Source organism: Tachypleus tridentatus, chromosome 9 (assembly GCF_004210375.1).
Source record: "Tachypleus tridentatus isolate NWPU-2018 chromosome 9, ASM421037v1, whole genome shotgun sequence".
NCBI lineage: Eukaryota > Metazoa > Arthropoda > Merostomata > Xiphosura > Limulidae > Tachypleus > Tachypleus tridentatus.
The window spans coordinates 116,119,568-116,141,335 of NC_134833.1; the positions used below are offsets into that span (position 1 = coordinate 116,119,568).

At 34.6% G+C, this 21,768-nt stretch overlaps 2 protein-coding genes across 2 annotated transcripts; both read right to left on the minus strand.

Annotated features, from left to right (window-relative positions):
• Positions 1-201: 201 nt before the first annotated feature.
• LOC143227459 (uncharacterized) lies at positions 202-7,176 on the minus strand. The gene is made up of 7 exons (XM_076458903.1): positions 7,125-7,176; positions 6,599-6,754; positions 5,682-5,754; positions 4,311-4,357; positions 2,895-2,973; positions 1,222-1,433; positions 202-499 (listed from the first exon to the last, which is right to left on the minus strand). Exons 1-6 carry the CDS (start codon positions 7,174-7,176, stop codon positions 1,238-1,240), a joined length of 603 nt encoding a protein of 200 aa, XP_076315018.1. The 3' UTR covers positions 202-499; positions 1,222-1,237.
• A 163-nt stretch (positions 7,177-7,339) lies between these two features.
• On the minus strand, positions 7,340-18,402 carry LOC143227460 (uncharacterized). The gene is made up of 5 exons (XM_076458904.1): positions 18,090-18,402; positions 15,988-16,869; positions 9,104-14,065; positions 8,516-8,628; positions 7,340-7,594 (listed from the first exon to the last, which is right to left on the minus strand). Exons 1-5 carry the CDS (start codon positions 18,145-18,147, stop codon positions 7,370-7,372), a joined length of 6,240 nt encoding a protein of 2,079 aa, XP_076315019.1. The 5' UTR covers positions 18,148-18,402; the 3' UTR covers positions 7,340-7,369.
• Between the last annotated feature and the right edge of the window lie 3,366 nt (positions 18,403-21,768).

Genomic DNA, 21,768 nt, shown 5'->3' on the forward strand with positions numbered 1-21,768 from the left:
GAGTTGATTTAGTTTTTAGGCTATTTGAAATTGTAATATGCAACCCAATGTAGCATGTTTTTGTAAATTCTCGTTAAGAAATTGAAGTTATGATAGTGTACTAGTATTTGAAATGAATATCGCTGAATTACGAAAATAAAGAAATCTTAATATTTCTGCGATTTTTTGTAGAAAAGACTCACTAAGCTCTTCATATGAAATTTAACTGAAGAATTTAATATTCCTGTGAAACAATGTAGAAAAGTTAAAATTTACAAGATCTTAAATATTCAATACAACTTCAAAATAACATGCTAAGAGTGGATTAAAAACTCAGCCAGTTTAAAAGAACAATTCAAAGTAAAATATTTTAAACTTAAACATTTGTTTTTTTATACAAAAGAAAAAATAAAACCTTAAAAATTACTTTACAGTAAAAAGTAAAAATGTTAAAAATACAACTGGATACCAGAAATTCAACGATAACTGCAGCACAGTTACTGGATTCAATCTTGAATAGCTGGAGAAAGAAAAAAGGATTGTTTCGAGGGAAACTTGATTAAATACATCAATAAGTAGAGTTTAAAGGATATTTCAAGATAGTTTATGTAACTAAAACTACTGTAAAATTGAAATGTTATTTCAACACGGAAATTTTGTTTGAAAAGTTTTCGTCCGTCTTTTCGGCGATTAGTTCCTTTAGAAAATATTTGTCAGTTCTGATAATTGTTGGATGATTTTCTACGCTTTAGCCACATATTACAAACAATTTTTCCCTGCATTTTTGGATCTGCTCATTTATTATTCAAAGAAAATCAATCAAATAGACAGGCAAACCTAGGACATGAATAATCTTTATGGAATTTAAGATTTGTAATAACCTTAGTTGTCATAATTTAATACGTTTGGGTAACTGAACTGAAAGATAAAACACCGATTTCATTAGTTATTTACTACTGAAAGTCCAACTTATTTACTCAACTAAAAAGAAGTGGCTCATTGGTCAAATATCTCTGAAAATAGTTAAACTATTTGGCGGTAGTGAATTTGTTACAATATCTAACATCATTAGCATTTAAATGAGAATTAGCTTAAGTACATAGGAGTTTCTTTAAAACCTAATATGTGGTAGTGAATTTGTTAAACTATTTTCAGATATGATTGACCAACTAGTACCATAACGTAAACAAGAGGTAACATGATTTTCGTATCTTTTATTTTAAAGAGGAAATATTTACTAACCTATGTTTGTTTATCGTCAGACTGGCAGTGTTAACGAATCTTCAAATACTAGAGGACTACGAGCTATAGACTGATAACGAGCTGGTATAACGTGTTCATCATCTGTAGGAATTATTCCAGGCCAAAGAGTTTTTTGATTCCACTGAACACTTCTCCTTTTACCAGATACACCGCGGAACTGATGCGGCAATCTTCGATGTGGTCGACTTCGCCTACCAAATATAAAACACCATCTTTTAATATAACCGTTTTGTTAGAAGGGTTAGGTTTTAATTTGAAGGTAGCGGTATGCAAGATCAGACAAGTTTCAGAAGGTTAGAATAGTCCACACATTAACTGAAAACAATGCTTGATCTGCTGAAATTTATTTCATAACCGATATTTCACAGAAAGCTTTACGAATTAAGTTACAAAACCATCATTGACACTCATTGAAATATTGATAAAGTAGCTCAACTCTTGCATATACATTACATATTTTATTATTTATTGACGAAGTTACTATTGTACATTTAATATACTTAGAAATCCATATACGTCAGGGTTAAATTATATTTGTAGACTTATCTATTTACTAAATTGTAGACATCTTTAATGAAAGCACTAGCGTATCGTCAATATTGTTGTGGCAGTTAAAGTTTCTACATATTCACCACATGCCTATAAAATCAACCAACACGACGCGCTAGGAGACAGTATACATACTATAGGTTTGCAACCTTTGGTACACTAATCTAAGCTATAACTGATAAACATTTATTAATCGGAAACTTCAGTTATTGAGCAGAAACGTTTATATATTTCGAAATAAGCCCTTTAACTTCAGTAAATCAACATCGGACTTTAATATTTTTACGAAGATAACTTCAGCTGTGAAAAAACCCAAAAACAAAAAACGTAAGTAGCGAATAGGTAGGTAGCTTCCCATTAACTGAACTGTACCGATAAAGTCAAAATTAATTCATTCATCGTGAACCCTCGATAGGTTCAGTTCTGGATTAGATAGGAGTCTGAAAAACTTGTATATAAATCGTTTGCAATAACTATGAAATAAACATGTTATATTGTTTGTATATTAAATTATATTCGTATTAAGAAAGAAATCTATCCATATTGTTTGTAAATAAATTTGATATAACAATTAACTTCTGAATTTAAATTAGTTTCAACTTAGTTTTAGGCTATTTTAAATCGTAATACGTGAAATTAAACATTACAACCTCTTTAGAATGTGCCGGTAAATAACTCATTTTCAGTCTACGTTTTCCTTCAAAAAAACGATAAATTTCCGCACGATGAATAGTAGTTTGAATATAATCCATGTTGGAATCAAAATTTCTGGTTATGTTTACAAATATATAAAATGGAGTAATATCCACTAATATATTAAAACGAGAAGGCAAGTGTTATTACAAAATTAATATTTTCTTTATGCAGTTTCAAATCAATACATTCAAGTATAACTATACGAAGAAACGAGGCCGAGGAAAACCAGCTGACTTAATCAAGGTTTAAACGATAAATCGACGACCAAACCTGTTAAATTCTGCGACAAATTTAAAGTGTAGCATAAGTAGAAAAAGTACGTTTAAGTGCTGTATCAAATTGGCTTGCATACAAACATATAGCGTGCATTTTAAGTTACATTGATTTTACCGAAAATAAAAACTTACTTGTATATAGTGTAAACAAGTATTACTGTGAGCACCACCAGAAGTACAACTGCTATGGCGGCTACAGCTCCAATGATAGCTATAAAAATATAAAAACATTTTAGTTAAATTTTTTAAGACTAAGTAAAGTAGCTATCGGATAAACTTATTTCATCATCTTCAACTTCACGCTGTATTATGATAGTTTTAGTTTTGATTCACTGTATTTTTATTTATTACAACTTTTACATTTGAAAATTTACTTGGTTCTATTCCTTCGCGTTTGTTTAAAAAATGTAAGCATTGGTAATGAGAAGTTAAGTTTTAATGAACACAAACTGTTTAAAACATGCAGTGAACTAACTAGTAGTTCACATTCGCAAAAATCTTAGATGTACATAAATTTTTCAGTATTGTTAGAATTCACATGACTAGTTACAATTTTGAAAATATTTGCGACGTTTTATGTACTTCGTGCAAGACGCCATTTGAGCTATACTTGTTTGAAATAATTATTTAATAGATAGATAAATCCCGATTTAAAAAGTAGTTTGACAAACTCAAATACACGCAACTTTATTAAAAATTGCACAAAGTAATGATATTTTCAATATACAGTTAGGGGTATTCAGTGTATGACAGTTTGAGTTGAAACAAATGAAGTCACAAAAAACGAAGAATAAAACCCGTAATTAAAAAAAAGACCAAGATGTGTTTATGGTAACATACGAAACGCAAAGCTATGTTATAAAGTAAATGTAAAGTTATAACGAAGGCAATTTAAGATGAATAGCTGATAACGCAGAAGCGTCCGAGTAAGTGTTCATATGGTTTTAAACTAACAGGACATGATTTTAAACGCAAACAAATCGGGAAAGTCCATTGAAGTTGTACTTAATGTAATATTCTGTTAATTTTAAATTACACGCGTGTGAAGTGTTGTTTGTGTGAAATAGTCCGAAAATAAAGTTGAAATTAAGCCAATCGTCATAATCTGTTTGCCATCGTGCAACATACTGTATTTAAAAGCTGACAAATTGAAAAACATGGATATTCTAAATGGAAAACCTTATGTGCAATCTCCACTTCTTGAACAAAGGCTTTCCTAATGAGGTTTATAGTTTGACAGAAATTGCGAAAAAGTTCCGTACAGACAAATGTAAGTTACTATTTATACGAATTAATAAGTGATGCTCGAACAGATTAGTGTTTGTTTGCAAGGTTGTTGTTGGGTTGCAAATAACATGCCAATTAAATATAAACCGACAGATACACGCTTAAAGTCAGTTATTCAAAGTACAACCACGCCTTTTTCACGTATACAGACACTAAGTCGTTAAAATAATAAGTATTCTTTACTTCTTCAGTTTAAGGTAAAAGAAATTACGCATTTTGTTGGCCAGTTTTCGAAATACATACGTGGGAAGCTCGTCTTACCTAGTCCAGGAATTTCGCACCTCTCTCCCACATACCACTCTGCACAACTGAGGAAAAAAAGAAGTACAAATGTAATGAACAAAATGCGGAAATTATTCCGACTTAGATTTTACACTTTCATTACTCTAAACAGATTCTTTAAAAAAGGAAAACGTGAAACCCTACAGGGTAGGCGTACGTTAATTTCACCGTGATTTGCTGTTATTTAACTATTCGGTTATTGCCACACCAGAACAATTTCCCATAAAAATACAGGCAGTCATACTACTGCCAGCAATGGCGAGTTGTACACATTAACGACTCCCAACAACCCAGACGTGGAATATTACACAGCCTCAAGGAGGCCTCAATGGACGTATAACTGTTCCAAAAGGACACTAAAGAACAGATTTCAAATAAAAAGATAAGCAAAGCTGCAAAAGAGAATTATTTGTAAATTAACCCTAATATAAACTGGTTTAGCAAAATAAAACTATTTGCTCAACGAAAAAATAGTATAGTCCACGTACAATATATGGTTATGCATGCTGGGAAAGGAGGGGGACCAATACAAGCGTAAGATACATGACGTCAAATGATTTTTGAAAATACTTAAACTAGTAGAATTGTGACTGGTATAAGGACACCCATAGATCATGCATTTAACTCAGCAGATTTACATTTTAAAAATTTTAACAAATGTGGTTAAACGGTACCTGAAAGGAAGGAGGCAGTAGAGCATTATTTGTTTATGGCTAAACTTGTACAGTCATGATATGAACGTTACGGCTGTAGGGGATTGTGGAAACTGAAGGCTAAGTAGTTATGGTGTTTAATACGGGGAACGACAAACGGTATTTCACGATCTACCTTACTTATCACAGAAAAAAAAAAAAAGACTGTTTAAAGAAACAAGTTAATAGTAATGCCCCTACAACTTAAAGTTTAGGTGTTATTATAGTACATGATTATAAGTTAATCATTTAGTTACAATAACTTATAGTGCGCACGCGCGTTTATGATCTTTGTGCATTTTTATTTCTTGTACTAGACTGTTTCAAATGTGGTAATTGTATTAAAGTGTAAAAAAAAGCCTTGAACCTTTGCTAGAAGAGGTAGTAAAGTAATTCATAAGCTAACAATGTCATAGGTTTGAGAAGTTTTGCTAATATATTCACGACTGTTTATATACATACCCAGGTGATGTTATCTAAACAAAAGGGGGGTGGAAATATACACAAGTTACTAACAGCAAGACATGCATATTTCAAAGTGGACCACCAACATTACCCTCTACGACTTATGGAAAAAATCATGAAAGGTACTGTTGTAAAATAATCTACAAACTAATCAAAAAACTAGATTTGATTCGTTTGTCAGGACACTTCTTACCTGCAATAAAAATTATCATCTGATCCAACCCGACAATGACCGTTGTTTCGACAGTAATTATTCGGACAAATTGCTGAAAAGATGAAAAGAAAACATTTGTATAAACGTTAGATTTGAATTAGCTATTAGAAACTTACGTAAAATAAGAGTACAGATAAACTGGGGGGGGGGGAAACTCCATGATATTTGCTTTTTACAACAAAAAAGTACTAATCAAAACTGGGAATGAAACTAGTCTCGTCTCCAGACTTCGAATATTTCGTATTTAATGTATCCTGATTACTCAGGTTGAGCCTTTTTTTTTTTAAATACAAAATAACGTTTAACTCAAATGTTCCTCCGAAGCGAATTTGTTACTACTGTTACTATCATTCGTAAATATTAGTCTTAACTCGTATTTATAAAAAAAGGCATAAAACTTCAAATGTACATTAAGGAAGAAAAATATTTATGGCGTGTTCATAGAAAACTCCTTATTCAGGACAAACTTCTTTAAAGTTACTTGTATTTAAGCATTTTTTATTAAATTTCCTTTTAAATCAATTGGAGTCAACATTCGTACGAGATCTAAATGAAATGTAGTACTTTAAATAGATTGTTACATAATTATTTCGCTTTCCTTAAAAAAGGAGGAAGTATCTAGTCACTTTAAACAAATTACAGAAGCTAATAACCTATCACCGATTAATGCTATACTGAAAACCTTACATTAGAAATGGACTCGTGGTTCATTTGCCAGTGGTGCTTCGGAGCAAGTTCAGTTCGTCTTATAAATAGTTCAAAAATCTAGCTACTATGCTAAAGATGTTGCTAAAGATTTTCACATGTGATATCCAAGATCAATTGAAAGCGGCATAATGAATATTAGAAAACATTTTAGGTAAAGACAAAATATCTACATATATCGATAATCCAACCTATGCACACTTCTCCCGGGTAGTCGTCATCTGGAGAATTATCTGTGTACTTTTCTCTACACACGCACCGAAAGCCACCAGCTTTACTTGTGTCTGGAAGACAGTCTGCGTTCTTACTGCAGTAGTTTAGCTCTTCATATTGGCAAGGGTTGATTCCTGTTGGGAAACGGTTTAGGATTCATCTTAAAATACAGTTCAGTTGAAAATCACCATAAGCAACAAGAGTCTTGAAATATTTTCAGAGAGCTATTTAACGTTAAATGGTTAAACATTTGTACTGGCATTTAACCCTCACGGTCTTCCACATTTAAAATATTTTAAAGACCAGGTGCACCTGGAATTGGTTTTTGAATTTTTTTTTTTTTTTTTTTATAAAGGAAACAAATCGGATTTTGTTTTTAATCTTAATCAACTTAAGAACGCTCACAGATCTTGGAAAGTTCGTGGAAAGCTAGTTTTGCAAGTTTATTCTGTTTGTTAAAATTAGCGATTCAGGGAATGCCAAAATATGTAAGCAAAACACGACTTCGTAATTCCATTTGTGTCAAATGAACAGCTTTTCTGAAGCAAACTTTCATTTCAGATTTAAAATGAAAATTACTCAATTTTAATGAACAATATTACTTACCATAACTCTTACAAATTAAGACTACTACTTACTACAAGGATATGAAACTTATCGATGCGATTACACAAACGTAGTTCTACCGATAAACTTAACAGTAACCAACAAACAGTTAACCTGAAGAAATACTCAGAAGAATTGCATTTTCAAGGTTCAGAAGCGCCCCCCTGCATCAGGTGGATTTTATTGTTAAGTACATCCTCAATTTCTCGGCCAACAAATGTTTCCAATTCTTCAGGCGACATATCCTGATGCAGACCTGCCAGAATCATTTGAATGTTGAGAACAACGCTTCCAGCAGAAAAACTGTCAACAATAACATGAGCAACAAGTTTCTGAAGAGAGTCTGATAACTGGACCACTGACCACATCTGAAAGGAAAAAAGTACATTATCTTTTAATTGTATTTAATAACTTCAGTGAAGCTTATAACCGTTGAATAACGTTCTTTCATGTAAGCGTTTGTTTTTTGTTCGAGGGTAGTTTAGAAGTGTCGTTAAAATTCAATGAAGTGTTTGGCAATTGCTCATTTAATTTTATAATTAAATATTTAGCTGCAAAACGATCGTGAGAATTAAAGACGTTTTGACAAACGTTAGACTGAAAACCTTTTCCCCAAAATTACTCAGTGCAACAGTGGTAGCATAAAACTAAATAGTACAAATGAAATTAGTACAATTAACATAACTTGATCTTTACTAATAAGCACTCGAACAGCGTAGACGGTTAACTAATATTAGGCCTATTCGAGCCTTTTCTTTTTGTAGTTAAATACAAAAGTTACACAATGAACTACTTACGCTGTGTTCACCAAGGGTGTCGAAATCTCCGATAAAGGTTTGACCCCAAAAAGCTGCTGTTTGGTAAATTTCGTGGAAAGCTTCTCGAAAGCTATCTGCGCTAACCGACCCTAATTTTGTACTTAAACAATGGAGAGAAAGCATTTAGTTAAAGCCAACTTGTGGGCTACTTTAAAATCAGAGCGAACAGTGTGATGTGACCATTAAGACGCACCCATGAACTCAGTTTTAAGCGCCATTTGTTTTGGAATGGGGTAGAGTGGGTGTGGTTAATAGAATTCAAATCATGCATCCTTATACAGTTTGGCACGATAGCTTGGCCTTAGTAATTAGTCTTCAGTATAGACTACTAAAGATCGTATTTTAATCTAGGCTAACGACATTTAGTTCTTTTGTTTGTTGTGGAGAGTGAACAAAGTGCAGTTACCTTCTTGTGCGGCTTTGCATATAACCAAGTTCTTGTATTATAAATTTTTGTATAAAAGTTATTACCGTTTGTTCTGCATCTCGTTTCTTGCGTTGGTGAATAACTGAAGTAGGATTATCCAAGTCTGTGGTGAATTCTTCATTTGGAAACTTTAATGAAGCCATAATCGGAATTTTTTCTGAAAAAAGAAATTCATTTAATAAATCAATGGACAAGAATTGAGGCATAATTACTTCAAAGTCGTAAACGTTTGAATGTTCCCTGCATGGAATGTACCATTGTAACTGCCACGAAAACAGTGTTATTGAAGCGATATGAATGTTTCAGCGTTCTAGGTGTAGAGAGTTTTGATTTGCATTACTAATATTGTGCACGGTTGACTCGAAAATATAGAAAGACTAAAATGTGCTTAAATTAAGCAGGATTTAAGATTTTATATTCACTTAAGATTTTGAAAATTTATTGGCAACTGAAATAATCTTTTAGAGTAAATAAAGTAATTCATCTTTGTTTTTCAGTAAATCTACAATTAATATTTTGGAAAATATTTGTGTGTAGTATAAACTTTGATTTAGTTAACCTGAAGGTGCGTTACTTTTTTTTTTTTTTAACTACATGAGGATTAAAAATTAATTCAAACATATTTGTCTTACCTTGGCAAACTGATGTTTGAGGATTCCTGGCAAAGGCCGAACCACACTCACAAATAGAGTGCGTATCTTTAGACACGCATCTCTCTTTCAGAGAAGCATTGCAATGTTGGATTGATGTACAAAATCTTTGTAATGAAAGCTCGGGTGCTTCTGCTGATCTTGAAACACTGAGCGTATGGTTTTCAGCCAGAGTTATTGGTATATGTGCTTCATCAGGTTTTCGAACACTAGTATAATCTTTTAAACTTGTTTTTCTCTTGAAACTTGGTGTTAAGTGTTTTCGTTGGTAAGCAGTTGAAAGTGTTCTCTCACTCACGGATTTTGTTGTTTCTTTAACCATCTTATCAAATTTAAAATGTGGCATCCAATCTTCTCTTCCGTGTGTAGTTTCATTGGTCATTTTTAAAGAAGCTGGATGTCTAGTAATATTCTGTTTGATTTTAGTTTTTATTACTGGTTTCGAGATAACCCGTTCGTCATTTCCAGTTGTCAATTTCGAAGTCGGGGTGAAGAGTTTAATTTCCGAAGAAATAGAACTCGATGTCAGATTATCCATCCTCTCTCTGCTGACCTTTGCTGTAAAATCAGCATTTAACAGACTTTTTCCAGTTACATCAATACCGTCTTCATGCGTTTGGAATACTGGTATATCAAAACCTAATAGGGTCACAACTTTAGGTTTACCATTTGGTGTTAAATTAGCCACAAAACTGCGATCTGATGACAGCGTGTGTGGCTGTTCCGTTTCTGAAACGGCGCGTGTGGTTGAATTCATCTTCATTATTGTAGCTTCCGATTTATATTCCCCAATGGTCTTCATTTTTAATACATTTGTCGCTTCAAAGCTCTTAATTCCATTTAAGTCTTCAAGTTGTGTTGTGTTAAGTTTATTTTCAATACCGAATATTTCTTCATTCCACAATTTGTGTGTCGTGGATGGTGAATAAGGTACTTTAGTTATTTCACTCCCAGTCCCAAATATGTCAGTTGGTTCTTTTCCTATTTCAACCGAAAGCTCACTTAATTCGTTTCCAGTCCAAAATTTGTCACTCCACTCAGTTCCACTCCCAATCCACAAGTCACCGCTCGACTCATCCCCACTCCCAATCCACAGACTATCGTTCTGCATAGTCTCACTTTCCATCAAAAGACTAATACCTGGTTCACTTGAACTTCCAGCTGAGAATTCACTCAAATCACGTTCGCTCCAAAAATCACTCGATTTACTTCCTATCTCGAGCGAAAGATCTTTTGTAAAGCTTTCAGAAATCCAAGGAATAAAGCTACCACTAGAAAGAGTGGAAGAATCTACATCCAAACGCCTTGGAGGAATTGTGCTAATATTTTGCCTAGATGTCGGCGATATATTTAAACTTTCGGTAATAAAAGGTTTAGTTTGAGGTTTGATCTCAATGATAAATGAATCTTTAAAAGTATCACTAATTTTGTTCCATACATTTAAAAAGTTGTTTTCAGATTCTGTGCTTTCTTTTGTGATGTTTTCTGCTGGTTCCAAATTAACTCCAAGCTCAGTTTTATTATGGTCGATATAAGATGTTGATAAAAGTAAGTTAGGGTATGATTGATTATGTTCAGTTGGTAGCAGTTTGATAGATTCTTCAATACCACTCACCGACTTCATAGCCTCTGGAACAAGTTCTACGTGATCGATGGATGAAGCAGTTGTGAAGCTAACACCTTCCTCCACAAGACTAGTCCCTTTTTTTACACTGACTGTTTCGTTATTTGAACAGTTTCTTATTCTAGCGGTTTCAACACCCGAATCGACACGTTTTTCGTGCAAACTAGATATACGTTGGGTCTTAGTTAATGATACGAGTTTGTTTATGTTTTCAGTCTGAGCACCGATAGTAGTGATATTTTTCACGTTATTTAAAACTTCTTTCATGTTGAGGTTTGATGGAATTTGTTGTATGATTTCACTTACTACTCCAGGTAAAATATTTCCATATACGACGGAGTTATTTAAAACAATGAGAATGATGTAGTTGTTCTTTATGTCACCAACATTATGCATCAGTAAATTCTGAAGTTCTGAAGCACAAGCCGATAAAGTTGAACATGATATATTGGGTGCAGAAGATAACACTTTTCCATCTGCAGCAACACTCTTCACGTTTGCAGGAATGATATCTACGAGGGCAGAAGAAAGAGATAAAACAGTTGAAGTTTCTGTTGATCCTGGATCGAATGTTTCTAGAGTCTGTTGGGTGGAAGCAACTTTTGTAGGTTCTAGATCTGGTGTAAAAATAACCCTTGCAAGCAGGGAAGCATTCTTTATTTTCTCCAGTATTTCATCGCTGACGCTAGAACTTGTGAAAAGTGAAATTTCCTCTCCAATGATCATAGAAAAGTTCCTAGCTGGTGAAATGACGGGACTTTCTTCAAGTCCAGCTATTACGGACCTGTCAAAAGAAGAAACAGTTGTTAAATCCGCTAATAACTCACCGCTGCTGATGGGGCTACTAAACGAGGAAGACGGCTTTACTTCAACATCTGTAGCGAGATGAGTGCTAGGAAAAAGAGCTACTTTTTCTGCAGTCTTGTCCCCGATATATTCTTTGGTTGAAATTGTAATACTTTTTGGAATATCCCAGGTTGCTGAATATGAAGCTTCTTCAGTTTCAACCTTTTCAAGGTCGGTTGATGACTTTGCACCTCCTGAAAAATCCGTTAGCTCAATAATAGGACGTGCGGTTAAGAGTTTTGTAGGTTTGGAAGGAATGGCTGTTTTATAAGTTTCAGTCATGTCAGAGAATCTGGTATCTTCAGTAAAGAGTTCAATTACGGGAGAACTTGTTTCAGTGACTCTCAATATTCTTCTGCCAACGACTTCAGTTGCGTACGGAATATCTGTTTTCCCTGAAAACGTATGAAACGTTTCAGAAACATCGAATCCTTGATCGTTCAGTGTAGTTGAAACGGTACGAGTGATCCAAGGTAAGTATGTGGTTTCAAATGTGTCGGCCCTCTTTGAAAGATTTTTGGTATCACCAGTAACGACTTTAGTTGAAGCAGTTTCAGCGCTCGTGGGTAAACCCGTTGCAGTTGAAGCAGTTTCAGCGCTCGTGGGTAAACCCGTTGCAGTTGAAGCAGTTTCAGCGCTCGTGGGTAAACCCGTTGCAGTTGAAGCAGTTTCAGCGCTCGTGGGTAAACCCGTTGCAGTTGAAGCAGTTTCAGCGCTCGTGGGTAAACCCGTTGCAGTTGAAGCAGTTTCAGCGCTCGTGGGTAAACCCGTTGCAGTTGAAGCAGTTTCAGCGCTCGTGGGTAAACCCGTTGCAGTTGAAGCAGTTTCAGCGCTCGTGGGTAAACCCGTTGCAGTTGAAGCAGTTTCAGCGCTCGTGGGTAAACCCGTTGCAGTTGAAGCAGTTTCAGCGCTCGTGGGTAAACCCGTTGCAGTTGAAGCAGTTTCAGCACTCGTGGGTAAACCCGTTGCAGTTGAAGCAGTTTCAGCACTCGTGGGTAAACCCGTTGCAGTTGAAGCAGTTTCAGCACTCGTGGGTAAACCCGTTGCAGTTGAAGCAGTTTCAGCACTCGTGGGTAAACCCGTTGCAGTTGAAGCAGTTTCAGCACTCGTGGGTAAACCCGTTGCAGTTGAAGCAGTTTCAGCACTCGTGGGTAAACCCGTTGCAGTTGAAGCAGTTTCAGCACTCGTGGGTAAACCCGTTGCAGTTGAAGCAGTTTCAGCACTCGTGGGTAAACCCGTTGCAGTTGAAGCAGTTTCAGCACTCGTGGGTAAACCCGTTGCAGTTGAAGCAGTTTCAGCACTCGTGGGTAAACCCGTTGCAGTTGAAGCAGTTTCAGCACTCGTGGGTAAACCCGTTGCAGTTGAAGCAGTTTCAGCACTCGTGGGTAAACCCGTTGCAGTTGAAGCAGTTTCAGCACTCGTGGGTAAACCCGTTGTAGTTGAAGCAGTTTCAGCACTCGTGGGTAAACCCGTTGTAGTTGAAGCAGTTTCAGCACTCGTGGGTAAACCCGTTGTAGTTGAAGCAGTTTCAGCACTCGTGGGTAAACCCTTAAGGTCAGCTGCCATAGGAGTTGCCGCTGAGAAAGTTTCAGCAATCAAACTCTTGGTGTCAGCAGTGACGACCTTCATGGTCGAGACTGTTTCGGCACTCGTTGGTAAAGTCGTGGTGGGCGAAGCCGTTTCAGCACTCGTTGAGATACCTTTGGTGTCAGCAGTAACGACCTTCATGGTCGAGACTGTTTCGGCACTCGTTGGTAAAGTCGTGGTGGGCGAAGCCGTTTCAGAACTCGTTGAGATACCTTTGGTGTCAGCAGTAACGACCTTCATGGTCGAGACTGTTTCGGCACTCGTTGGTAAAGTCGTGGTGGGCGAAGCCGTTTCAGCACTCGTTGAGATACCTTTGGTGTCAGCAGTAACGACCTTCATGGTCGAGACTGTTTCGGCACTCGTTGGTAAAGTCGTGGTGGGCGAAGCCGTTTCGGCACTCGTGGAGAAACCCATGGTGTCAGCAGTAACGACTTTCATGGTCGAGACTGTTTCGTCACTCGTTGATAAACTCGTATCAGTAACACCTTTGGTTGAAGAGGCTAATATAACACTCGTTGATAAACCTGTTACAATTGAGGCCGTTTCGGCACTCATTAAGAAACTAATGGTGTCAGTAGCAACATCCTTGGTTGTTGAGGCTCCTCCTGCGCTCTTTACAAGAGCATCGACTTTCTTGGCTGAAACAGTTTCGTCACTCGTTGACAAACTCGTTATATTAGTAGTACCATTGCTGTCTGAGGATGTTTTAGCACTCGTTAAGCCCGTGGCGTCAACAGCGATGCTTGTGGTGGTTGAGGCTGTTGCGGCGATCCTTAGTGAACTGTCCGTGTCGGAAACGATAGTTTTCGTGGTCGAGGTTACTTCGGTACCAAAGTAGTCTGTAACTGGAATACGTTCTGGGCGTGTCGTTTCTTTTTGAAAGTCTTCTAATAGTGCGAAAAAGAAACATCCCCATTAATTTCCACGCTATGCCATTACAACTCGACTGTTTGCTTCCCGTCCCAAAGTTCGTAATATCAGAAGACTTGTATGAACAATAAATCAATTAATCCTCGAAATTGCAGTCTTACTTAAATACGAAATATACAATGCACTAAAGTTTAGATAACTTATTCACTAATTAACTTCATATTAAGATTCTCTTGTAAACTTCACTTGGAGTTTTAATACCCTTAGATAGTTTAATCTTGCTTAATCAAATGTAACAAATGCAATAATTGTAACTTTGAGCGTAAAATTACGAGAACTTTGATCTTAGTTTTGTTTGTGTTTTTATACAAAGTTGCTTAACTAGTGCGTTAAGATATTCTTGCTCTTGAATTGTAAGAAACTGCTAAAAGTTACTTTAAGCAGATATTTCACTGAAGACTTACCACAAGTTGAATTTAAGTTTTTAATGTGTGGAAGTTTATTAAAGTACACAGTACATTTTGTCTACTGCTTAAACTACGAGTCAAGCGTGTTATTCTCATACTTGTATAACATGTTTCTTCAACCTCTTCCGTTTGCCTGTCCCATTGTTCTTTCGGTCATTTCAAGACAATCCTTCAATACGATATAAAGTCTAGTTGAAACATCTAGAGATTTTAGTACTCTGATAGGTCTTTACAACGTACAATTCGATCTTAAATGTGGACCGAGTACGAATTGCACGTGAAGTTATTCTACAAAATGTACTCAATTTTGATTGAAGTGTTGCGCTCGTCTATGCACAGTCACTGACTATGGGTATGAAACAAAGCAGATTGTGAGAGAGTTCATTTCGATTTCGAACAAACAGCAAAACCTCGGTGAAAACATGTTCACAAGTATTCGGTTAAGCCAAGCAAGCTAGATTGGCATTTTAGTTTTCGAAATAAGATTATTCATTGCCAACTTTAAGAATACGTTTAATTTTTTGAAACTAGAGTTTCCTGGTTAAATAGCGTTTAGCATCACTTGATAGTGGCTTAAATTAAAGTGATTATGCTCGATTCGGCTGTACAAAGTAAATGCGAGTGATGACAAGAAATTTGATTCAATTTCCCTAGCATTACTATAAAGTAAGTTGACAATGAAGGAAAACCACACTTTTAACCTTAAGACTTTGGTTTTGTGAACTACAAGTCCGTTCTGCATAATAGGATTGCATTCTTAAAAATGCATATTGGTTACTATCGAGTGCCACATTTGTTGGCAGCTATTAACAAAAAGTCGTAGCGCAATAGAAGAAAATAGATGTGAAAAGAAATGTGCGATTAAAAAATAGAGCGTGCGACTGAGATAACGTCAAAGTCGGTAGCCAAACTAGTAGCTACACAAGACGTCACGAATTTTACAGCAAATATTCATTCGTGAGTTTGCATAAACCATCATTAATTAACAATTTGGGACTATTTTGCTCCATAGTATTGACTATAGTAGTAGATAATGGATTCTGCCACTGCATCTAATTAACAAGTTTCCTCCATTTAAATTAACTACACAAGTTTTGAAATTTGAATGCAATAATGACGAACTTCGGGAATTAAAAATACGTCGAATTCGAATGTTTGGTAACAATACTAAAATTTTGAAACAGCTGTGATTATTAACGCTTAAAAATTTGTATATTTTCCTTTTTCTATACTGAATATAGATTAGTTACGCCATATTTACTTTGTTTACGCTTGTGACTAGTGTTAACGTACCCTTTTAGTGCACGTAACTGGAGAACGCATAAGAGTTAAAATAATTTATTCGGAAACAATACAGATTAATTTTCTTAATCATAACTAGCAGATTGGAAGATTGAAAACAAGTTTCTTTTTAAAAAGATACAAGCTCAACAAGACTGTTGGAATGAAACGTATAATTTTATATAGCTTACCTTTCACTTTACTACTCTTTGATAGCTCTTTAGAGAGAATAGTATATTTACGTAATGCTTCAGAAGTAGTTGTGGTTTGAACATCTTTCGTAGTGCTCGCTATACCAGGCACGATGGAGGAGTCTGTAATGAGGTAGGAAGGTTTTTGCTCTTGAGAATTTGCATCGACGATGAAACCAACTCTGGATTCACGGTCCAGAACATCGGAAGATTCTGCAAGTTTTAAATCTGCAAGTTCGGCAGTCACATTTTCTGTAGTACTGACGGTAGAGTTAAGGGTTTGATGTTTAAGTATCTCGGTTTTATTGTCACGATCTTTGCTACAGACACGGGGTTCTTTCTTTTTAAGCTTGTATTGCAAATTAACACTAAAATGGTCAGGATCAGACTCAAGATTCTGAAATAGAGCATTCATAAAATTTTTCATCAAGTCCCATGTTTGGAAAAGTTCTACTTTAGACTTATTTACACCTTTGCTCTTCAGTATTAGGTCAAACTCATCAGTATTATACAGGGGTGGTCGAGCTACTTTGTTTCCGTTCTTACTTATATTTTTGTGTTTAATTACATTTTTTGTACGGAAGTCATTTAGATCACCTGCTATTCGGTGTTTTTCCGCATCACTTTTCAAAGATATATTAGCTTTTAATTCCCATGCCCACAAGTTTTTATCTCCTGATAGTTTTCTCTTTTTTTTTCCGTTTGACAAATCTTTCTTTATCCTGGAGACGTGCCCCGTGTCCATAAATCCTTCATCTCTAGGAAAGAATTCACGTTGGTTCATCTTTGAAATTCCATTGTCTATAATCCATGATTTTACTTCTGACCCTTTTTTAAGCTCAGACGTCTTCCATTTTATGACGCTTTCATCAAGGAAAATTCCTGTTGAGAGAAAAACCCAAACTACTGAAGAGTATCCAGTACGAATATCGTAAACTGCAGATTTAGAATAATCAGCAACAAAAACCCTGATAACATTGCATTACTTACTACTACTACACGAACCAGTAAAGATTCTGGAATTTAGCAACAATTTATGTTGTGTCACTGAAAGTTGACATGGGTGGCGCGTGACTTTCACCTGACAATGAATAAGACCATAAGGCAATTACAAAAAAAAAAAATGTTTCATATGTCACGCACGTCAAGAACAGAGGGGTTGGGATGAGGTCAGTGAAAAAGATTTGGAAGCCACTGGTCTAGTACCTTACATAGTTTGAGGTTATTACCACTATTACTTCGAATATGATCCTACTGCTCAGTTTTCTCAGTCTGTGTGCTATTATTCCGAGCTACTCATTTTTACTACTAAGGACCATCTTTAATGAAGTCATTTCACTGCAAGGTTAAGAGCAAGGTTTTCGTACAATAATTCCAAATACAACATTGAGTTTCTCCATGAAATAGTAATTCAGGCCATGAATATTAAGTTAAATATATCCAAGAAGTTAAGTTTGCAGAGCCTCTTAATAAAAAGAGGAAGAATTGTGTACATTTGTTTTTTTTTCTGTCATTTATTAAACCTTACTATTCGAGGTTTATTTCGGCGCACTACTAGATTTTAAGTTCTCTATTATATAGATTTTATTGTATTGAATGTAATGTACATAATCTTGAAGAGTTAAAATAGTTTACCTTTTTTTAAAATTATTTTAAGAATTGTAAATACTAGGTTTTCTTTCGGAAGTGTACACTAGTCTACAAAAGCAGGCTAAACAATTATGGAAGTAAAATTTTACCAAAAATAGTCAGAGGGTAGTAGTAACCTTCCCCCCCCACCCCTACCTCCTAAGCTTATATCTTGTAATGTTGTCTTCATAGTAAAGTTTAAATAAAATACATTTGCATCAGATAAAAAAGTAGCTTTGAATGGATGATTCACACTTACAAGCCTTAAAAATCGTGAACAGATGCGAAAATAAAACCTTTCAAATAAATCTTGAATAACACACTAGCGTGATTACAAGTTTCTTAACACAGCAATATATTACTGACCTCACTTGGAAAAAATAGGCAGTTATGACTCCTCCTAGTAAAAAAACAAAATTTAAAGCTAATTTTAGGACACGCACCATTTTAAAAACTACATAGAAGATTCTTACCTAGTATCAAAACTACCCAGATGCCAGCAACTATGGCTAAGAAGGTTCTTTTCCACATTTCGTACCCTTAACAATAAACGATGCCGACGGTTGACATAAATGCAGCCGTTATTTTTATTTATTCCAATATTTTTTTTACCAAGAATTGACCTCCTAAACTTGCTAGCAGTAATACTGAATCAAATCACCCTCAGAATTAAAACCTCTAAAACACAAGCATTAAATTTATAAACAAAAACTTCCCTAAAACGACAATTATAGAATAAAAACTGATACGAACACACCAACTCCTCCCTCCTTAAACAAACCTTCACCGTTTCTACTACTCACTTTGACGAATACAAACTTTTTCTGTAGTAGTAAATAACGATTTCCAGAAATGACGTCATTCATAGCCCCCTATTAAAAACGATAAGAAATACTTTTCATGCATGTTCCCTCAGTAGGGGTGAAGGAAACTGTGAAGGGTTAACATCCAAATATTTGTGTAGCTTGAGGAAGGTTCCTTTAAAAATATAATGATTACTCTTTTTCTTGTTTATTAAGTAATATATAACATAGACATTATATATGTGTATGTGTTCATAATAGGGTGAACTAATAATTTTTCATTTTGTTTAATAGTATGATATTTTCTCTCTTTCTACGAAAAACAGGCATTTAAAACTATTTAATTTCAATTTTGTTGAGTAAATCGTTTAAGATGGCCGAGTATAATTATGACTAGAATGTGCTTTACTGATAACTTTAGTTATCTCACATTTATTGAAAAATTCAATCTAATTTCGAAAGATAGCTAAGTAAATATGCTACTGTTTAAAGTGGTGGAAATTGTATTAGGTATTCAATATAGTTTCACTAGCGGTATATCTTGCCAATAGTGGATTAACTTGACCACCTACCTAGGAAGAACCCACAGTGACAAGACAACTAGGGACGATAAGGTAAAAGAAACCATATTTCCTTAACAACTTTGGCTTTGGAAGAGAAAATTACCAAAATGAGTTCATGAAGAGACGGTTTAGTGAAGTGTTTTTTTTTTTTATTAGAATTGCTCAGTAGACTTCACAATCAAGGAAGTGTGCAGTCAGTCCTGTAACCTATATTTTTAATGTTTTAATTCAGATGCTAGTTAGAGAGAGCGTCTGATAAGAATGATGTAATAATTAAAATACTTTTACAAAATATCTGGATACCAAATAAACATGAGTAAGCAGTTAATCAGTGGCAGAGTACCGGCTATTTCTTAAATTATTCGGTTTCAGTTCATTTAGCAATATAAAGTACTATGCAAAAGTATTAGGACAAAGTCAAAAATTAAATTTCAGGCACCTTTCAAAGAACAATGAAAGGTATATCACAGATGATGTCATAATTTTATTAATCTTCAGTCTCAGCAGAAATACACCCTCAAACCATTACTACCTTCTCCATGCTTCATGATAGGTGCTATGCATCAAGTTAAGCATTTTTCATCTTTTTTCTGCTGGATGTACAAACTACGTTTTGAACCAAATATTTTAAATTTAGACTCATTCGTCCAATCTCAAACAATCCAGTTTTTGTACCTTTTAGAAATTTTCAGTTTCTTGACGATATCTGGGGATCGAAGTAAAAGTTTTAAATGACTTCACGACCAATTATTCTATTCTCGTTGAGTCTTCTTGTTACTGTACCTCTGGACTTTTTTCTGTCATTTGGTACATTGTCGTTTCTCTCATGCTTGAAATCAGTAGCTGTCTTCATTCTGTCTCGAACGCTGCATAGATAAAGATACTTAACATCACTATCATTGAGTTCAGGTGTTTTACCTCTTCCTTTCCTATTTTTAAATTTATCCTGCAACAAATTATTGCAGAGTCCAATCAGCATTAAGTAAAGCTTTTATGCAAACTCTCTGTTCTAGTGACAGTTTTCTAAGCTATTTGGATCGTCACAGGATAACAAAACTTGATATACGATAACGCTGTTTTTATCAAGGTTTGTTTGTACAGTGCTATTAAATTGATTTCTTCTTGTACATACTGGTACCATATGTTGGTTTATTTCTGTATAATAAATACACTGCATGGAGTACCATGACAATTATTTCATGCCCTAAACTTATCACTATGCTCATTCAAACAAAACCCTTATGGCATGATCTTGGTACAAGAATATGGGAATTTTAAAGAATTATAAGTATTCTCACCCTGGTTCATTCATTTGTTAAGAAGGATCAGTGAAGCATTACCATAGTGTTAAAATTTACATTATGTTATGGCATGGAAGAATTAACCCCATAAAACAGAAAGAATAACATAATATTATCTTCTCCTAGTACTTTTACATAATACTGTAGATTTCATTGAAGTATCCATTTTTGCAGAGAATGTTATAGACCAACAAGTTAATCTGTCGTTCAGCGAAGAAATTGTATTTAAAGTGAAAACATACTTTGCTAGTTTAAATCTATAGCTGTGTACAAGTGAATGTAATCGATAGCAAGCATTACGGAAAAAAATAAACTAATTTTTTATCATTAGGTGTATTAGATTTGGCTTTATTTTTGCATAAGGATTCAAAAGAAATCACTAAACGATTTAATATATTACAAGAAAACTTTGATAGTAATGCAAAAAATTCTGTATTTCCACTTAGTAAAGTTATATACAATCTTTCAGTCCACATTGTATTATTAAGACTACTGGGTGAGCAAGTGTGATATTGTTGCTACTGTATCCTGTAACTTTATACATGTCATGCTTTGTACAAATATTATCCGCAGCCATGTTATTGTAGAATATGCTTTTCTTAATTCGATTTTTTAAAATTCTGTTTCTTTTACAGTTACGTGACGAATGCTTCTCATCAACTAGAACTTTGTTAAAAGTGTAAGAAGCGATTTGAAAGATAAAAATGAAAGTTAGACGAGACTAAATAATATCGTTTATTGATTACCGAGTCAACCCGTTAGTTAATTGTAAATTTTATGTTTATATTTTCAGTGAAGCATAAGAATTAAAAATACCGTAAGTGTGGAAAAAACGTTAAGTATGTTTTTTATTGAGATTATTTATCCATGATCATATACTTATCGTTTGATATGCGAAGCTTGTAGTTGAAGAAATAAAATGCTTTGTTTTTTATTAAGTGAATTAGACTTTGCTTTCTTCTTTTCACTAAATAATGCAGAATAATGTGGTCAATAAAACAAAAGATTATAAAACAGGTAGAAATGGGTTTAATTTATTTTAATAAAATCAATACCAATTTCTTGATAATAATTCATACTCTAAGCGAGATTAAAAGCCTGTTGGTGTGGGTGTGTTTTCTTATAGCAAAGCCACATCGGGATATCTGCTGTTGGAAAAAGTGGAACTGAAAAACTATGATAAAAAGAGAAAGAAAATTACAAGGATACCAATATGAAAATTCAACAGAACATTTTACGAAAAATATAGCTAACTTGGAGAAAAGTACATGGAATTGAAAAAAGAAAGAAGGAGAAAATTTGAGAAAATATTTAAATTTAAAATAGTAATTACAAATACAAGACAAAATTTACAGAAGAACTGCTAACCTAGATCAATTTGATAGAAAATAAAATATTTATAATGAACTTAACAAGCTGTAAAAAATGTACAGATGGGGTATAATACCGAAACTGAAGAAGTTTAAAGAGCATTAGTTATGTGTC

What these genes read in the sequence shown, in the direction of transcription:
- LOC143227459 (XM_076458903.1), bottom strand. Translation starts at nt 7,176, where the DNA reads ATGAAAGTTTGCTTCAGAAAAGCTGTTCATTTGACACAAATGGAATTA. An exon ending in CCCGGGAGAAGTGTGCATAG is followed by an intron (nt 5,755 to 6,598) that starts GTTGGATTATCG and finishes TCATCTTTTCAG; the next exon opens with CAATTTGTCCGAATAATTAC. An exon ending in CTTGTTTACACTATATACAA is followed by an intron (nt 1,434 to 2,894) that starts GTAAGTTTTTAT and finishes TATATTTGGTAG; the next exon opens with GCGAAGTCGACCACATCGAA.
- LOC143227460 (XM_076458904.1), bottom strand. Translation starts at nt 18,147, where the DNA reads ATGTGGAAAAGAACCTTCTTAGCCATAGTTGCTGGCATCTGGGTAGTT. An exon ending in AAAGAGTAGTAAAGTGAAAG is followed by an intron (nt 14,066 to 15,987) that starts GTAAGCTATATA and finishes TCGCACTATTAG; the next exon opens with AAGACTTTCAAAAAGAAACG. An exon ending in AACGAGATGCAGAACAAACG is followed by an intron (nt 7,595 to 8,515) that starts GTAATAACTTTT and finishes TTTTCCTTTCAG; the next exon opens with ATGTGGTCAGTGGTCCAGTT.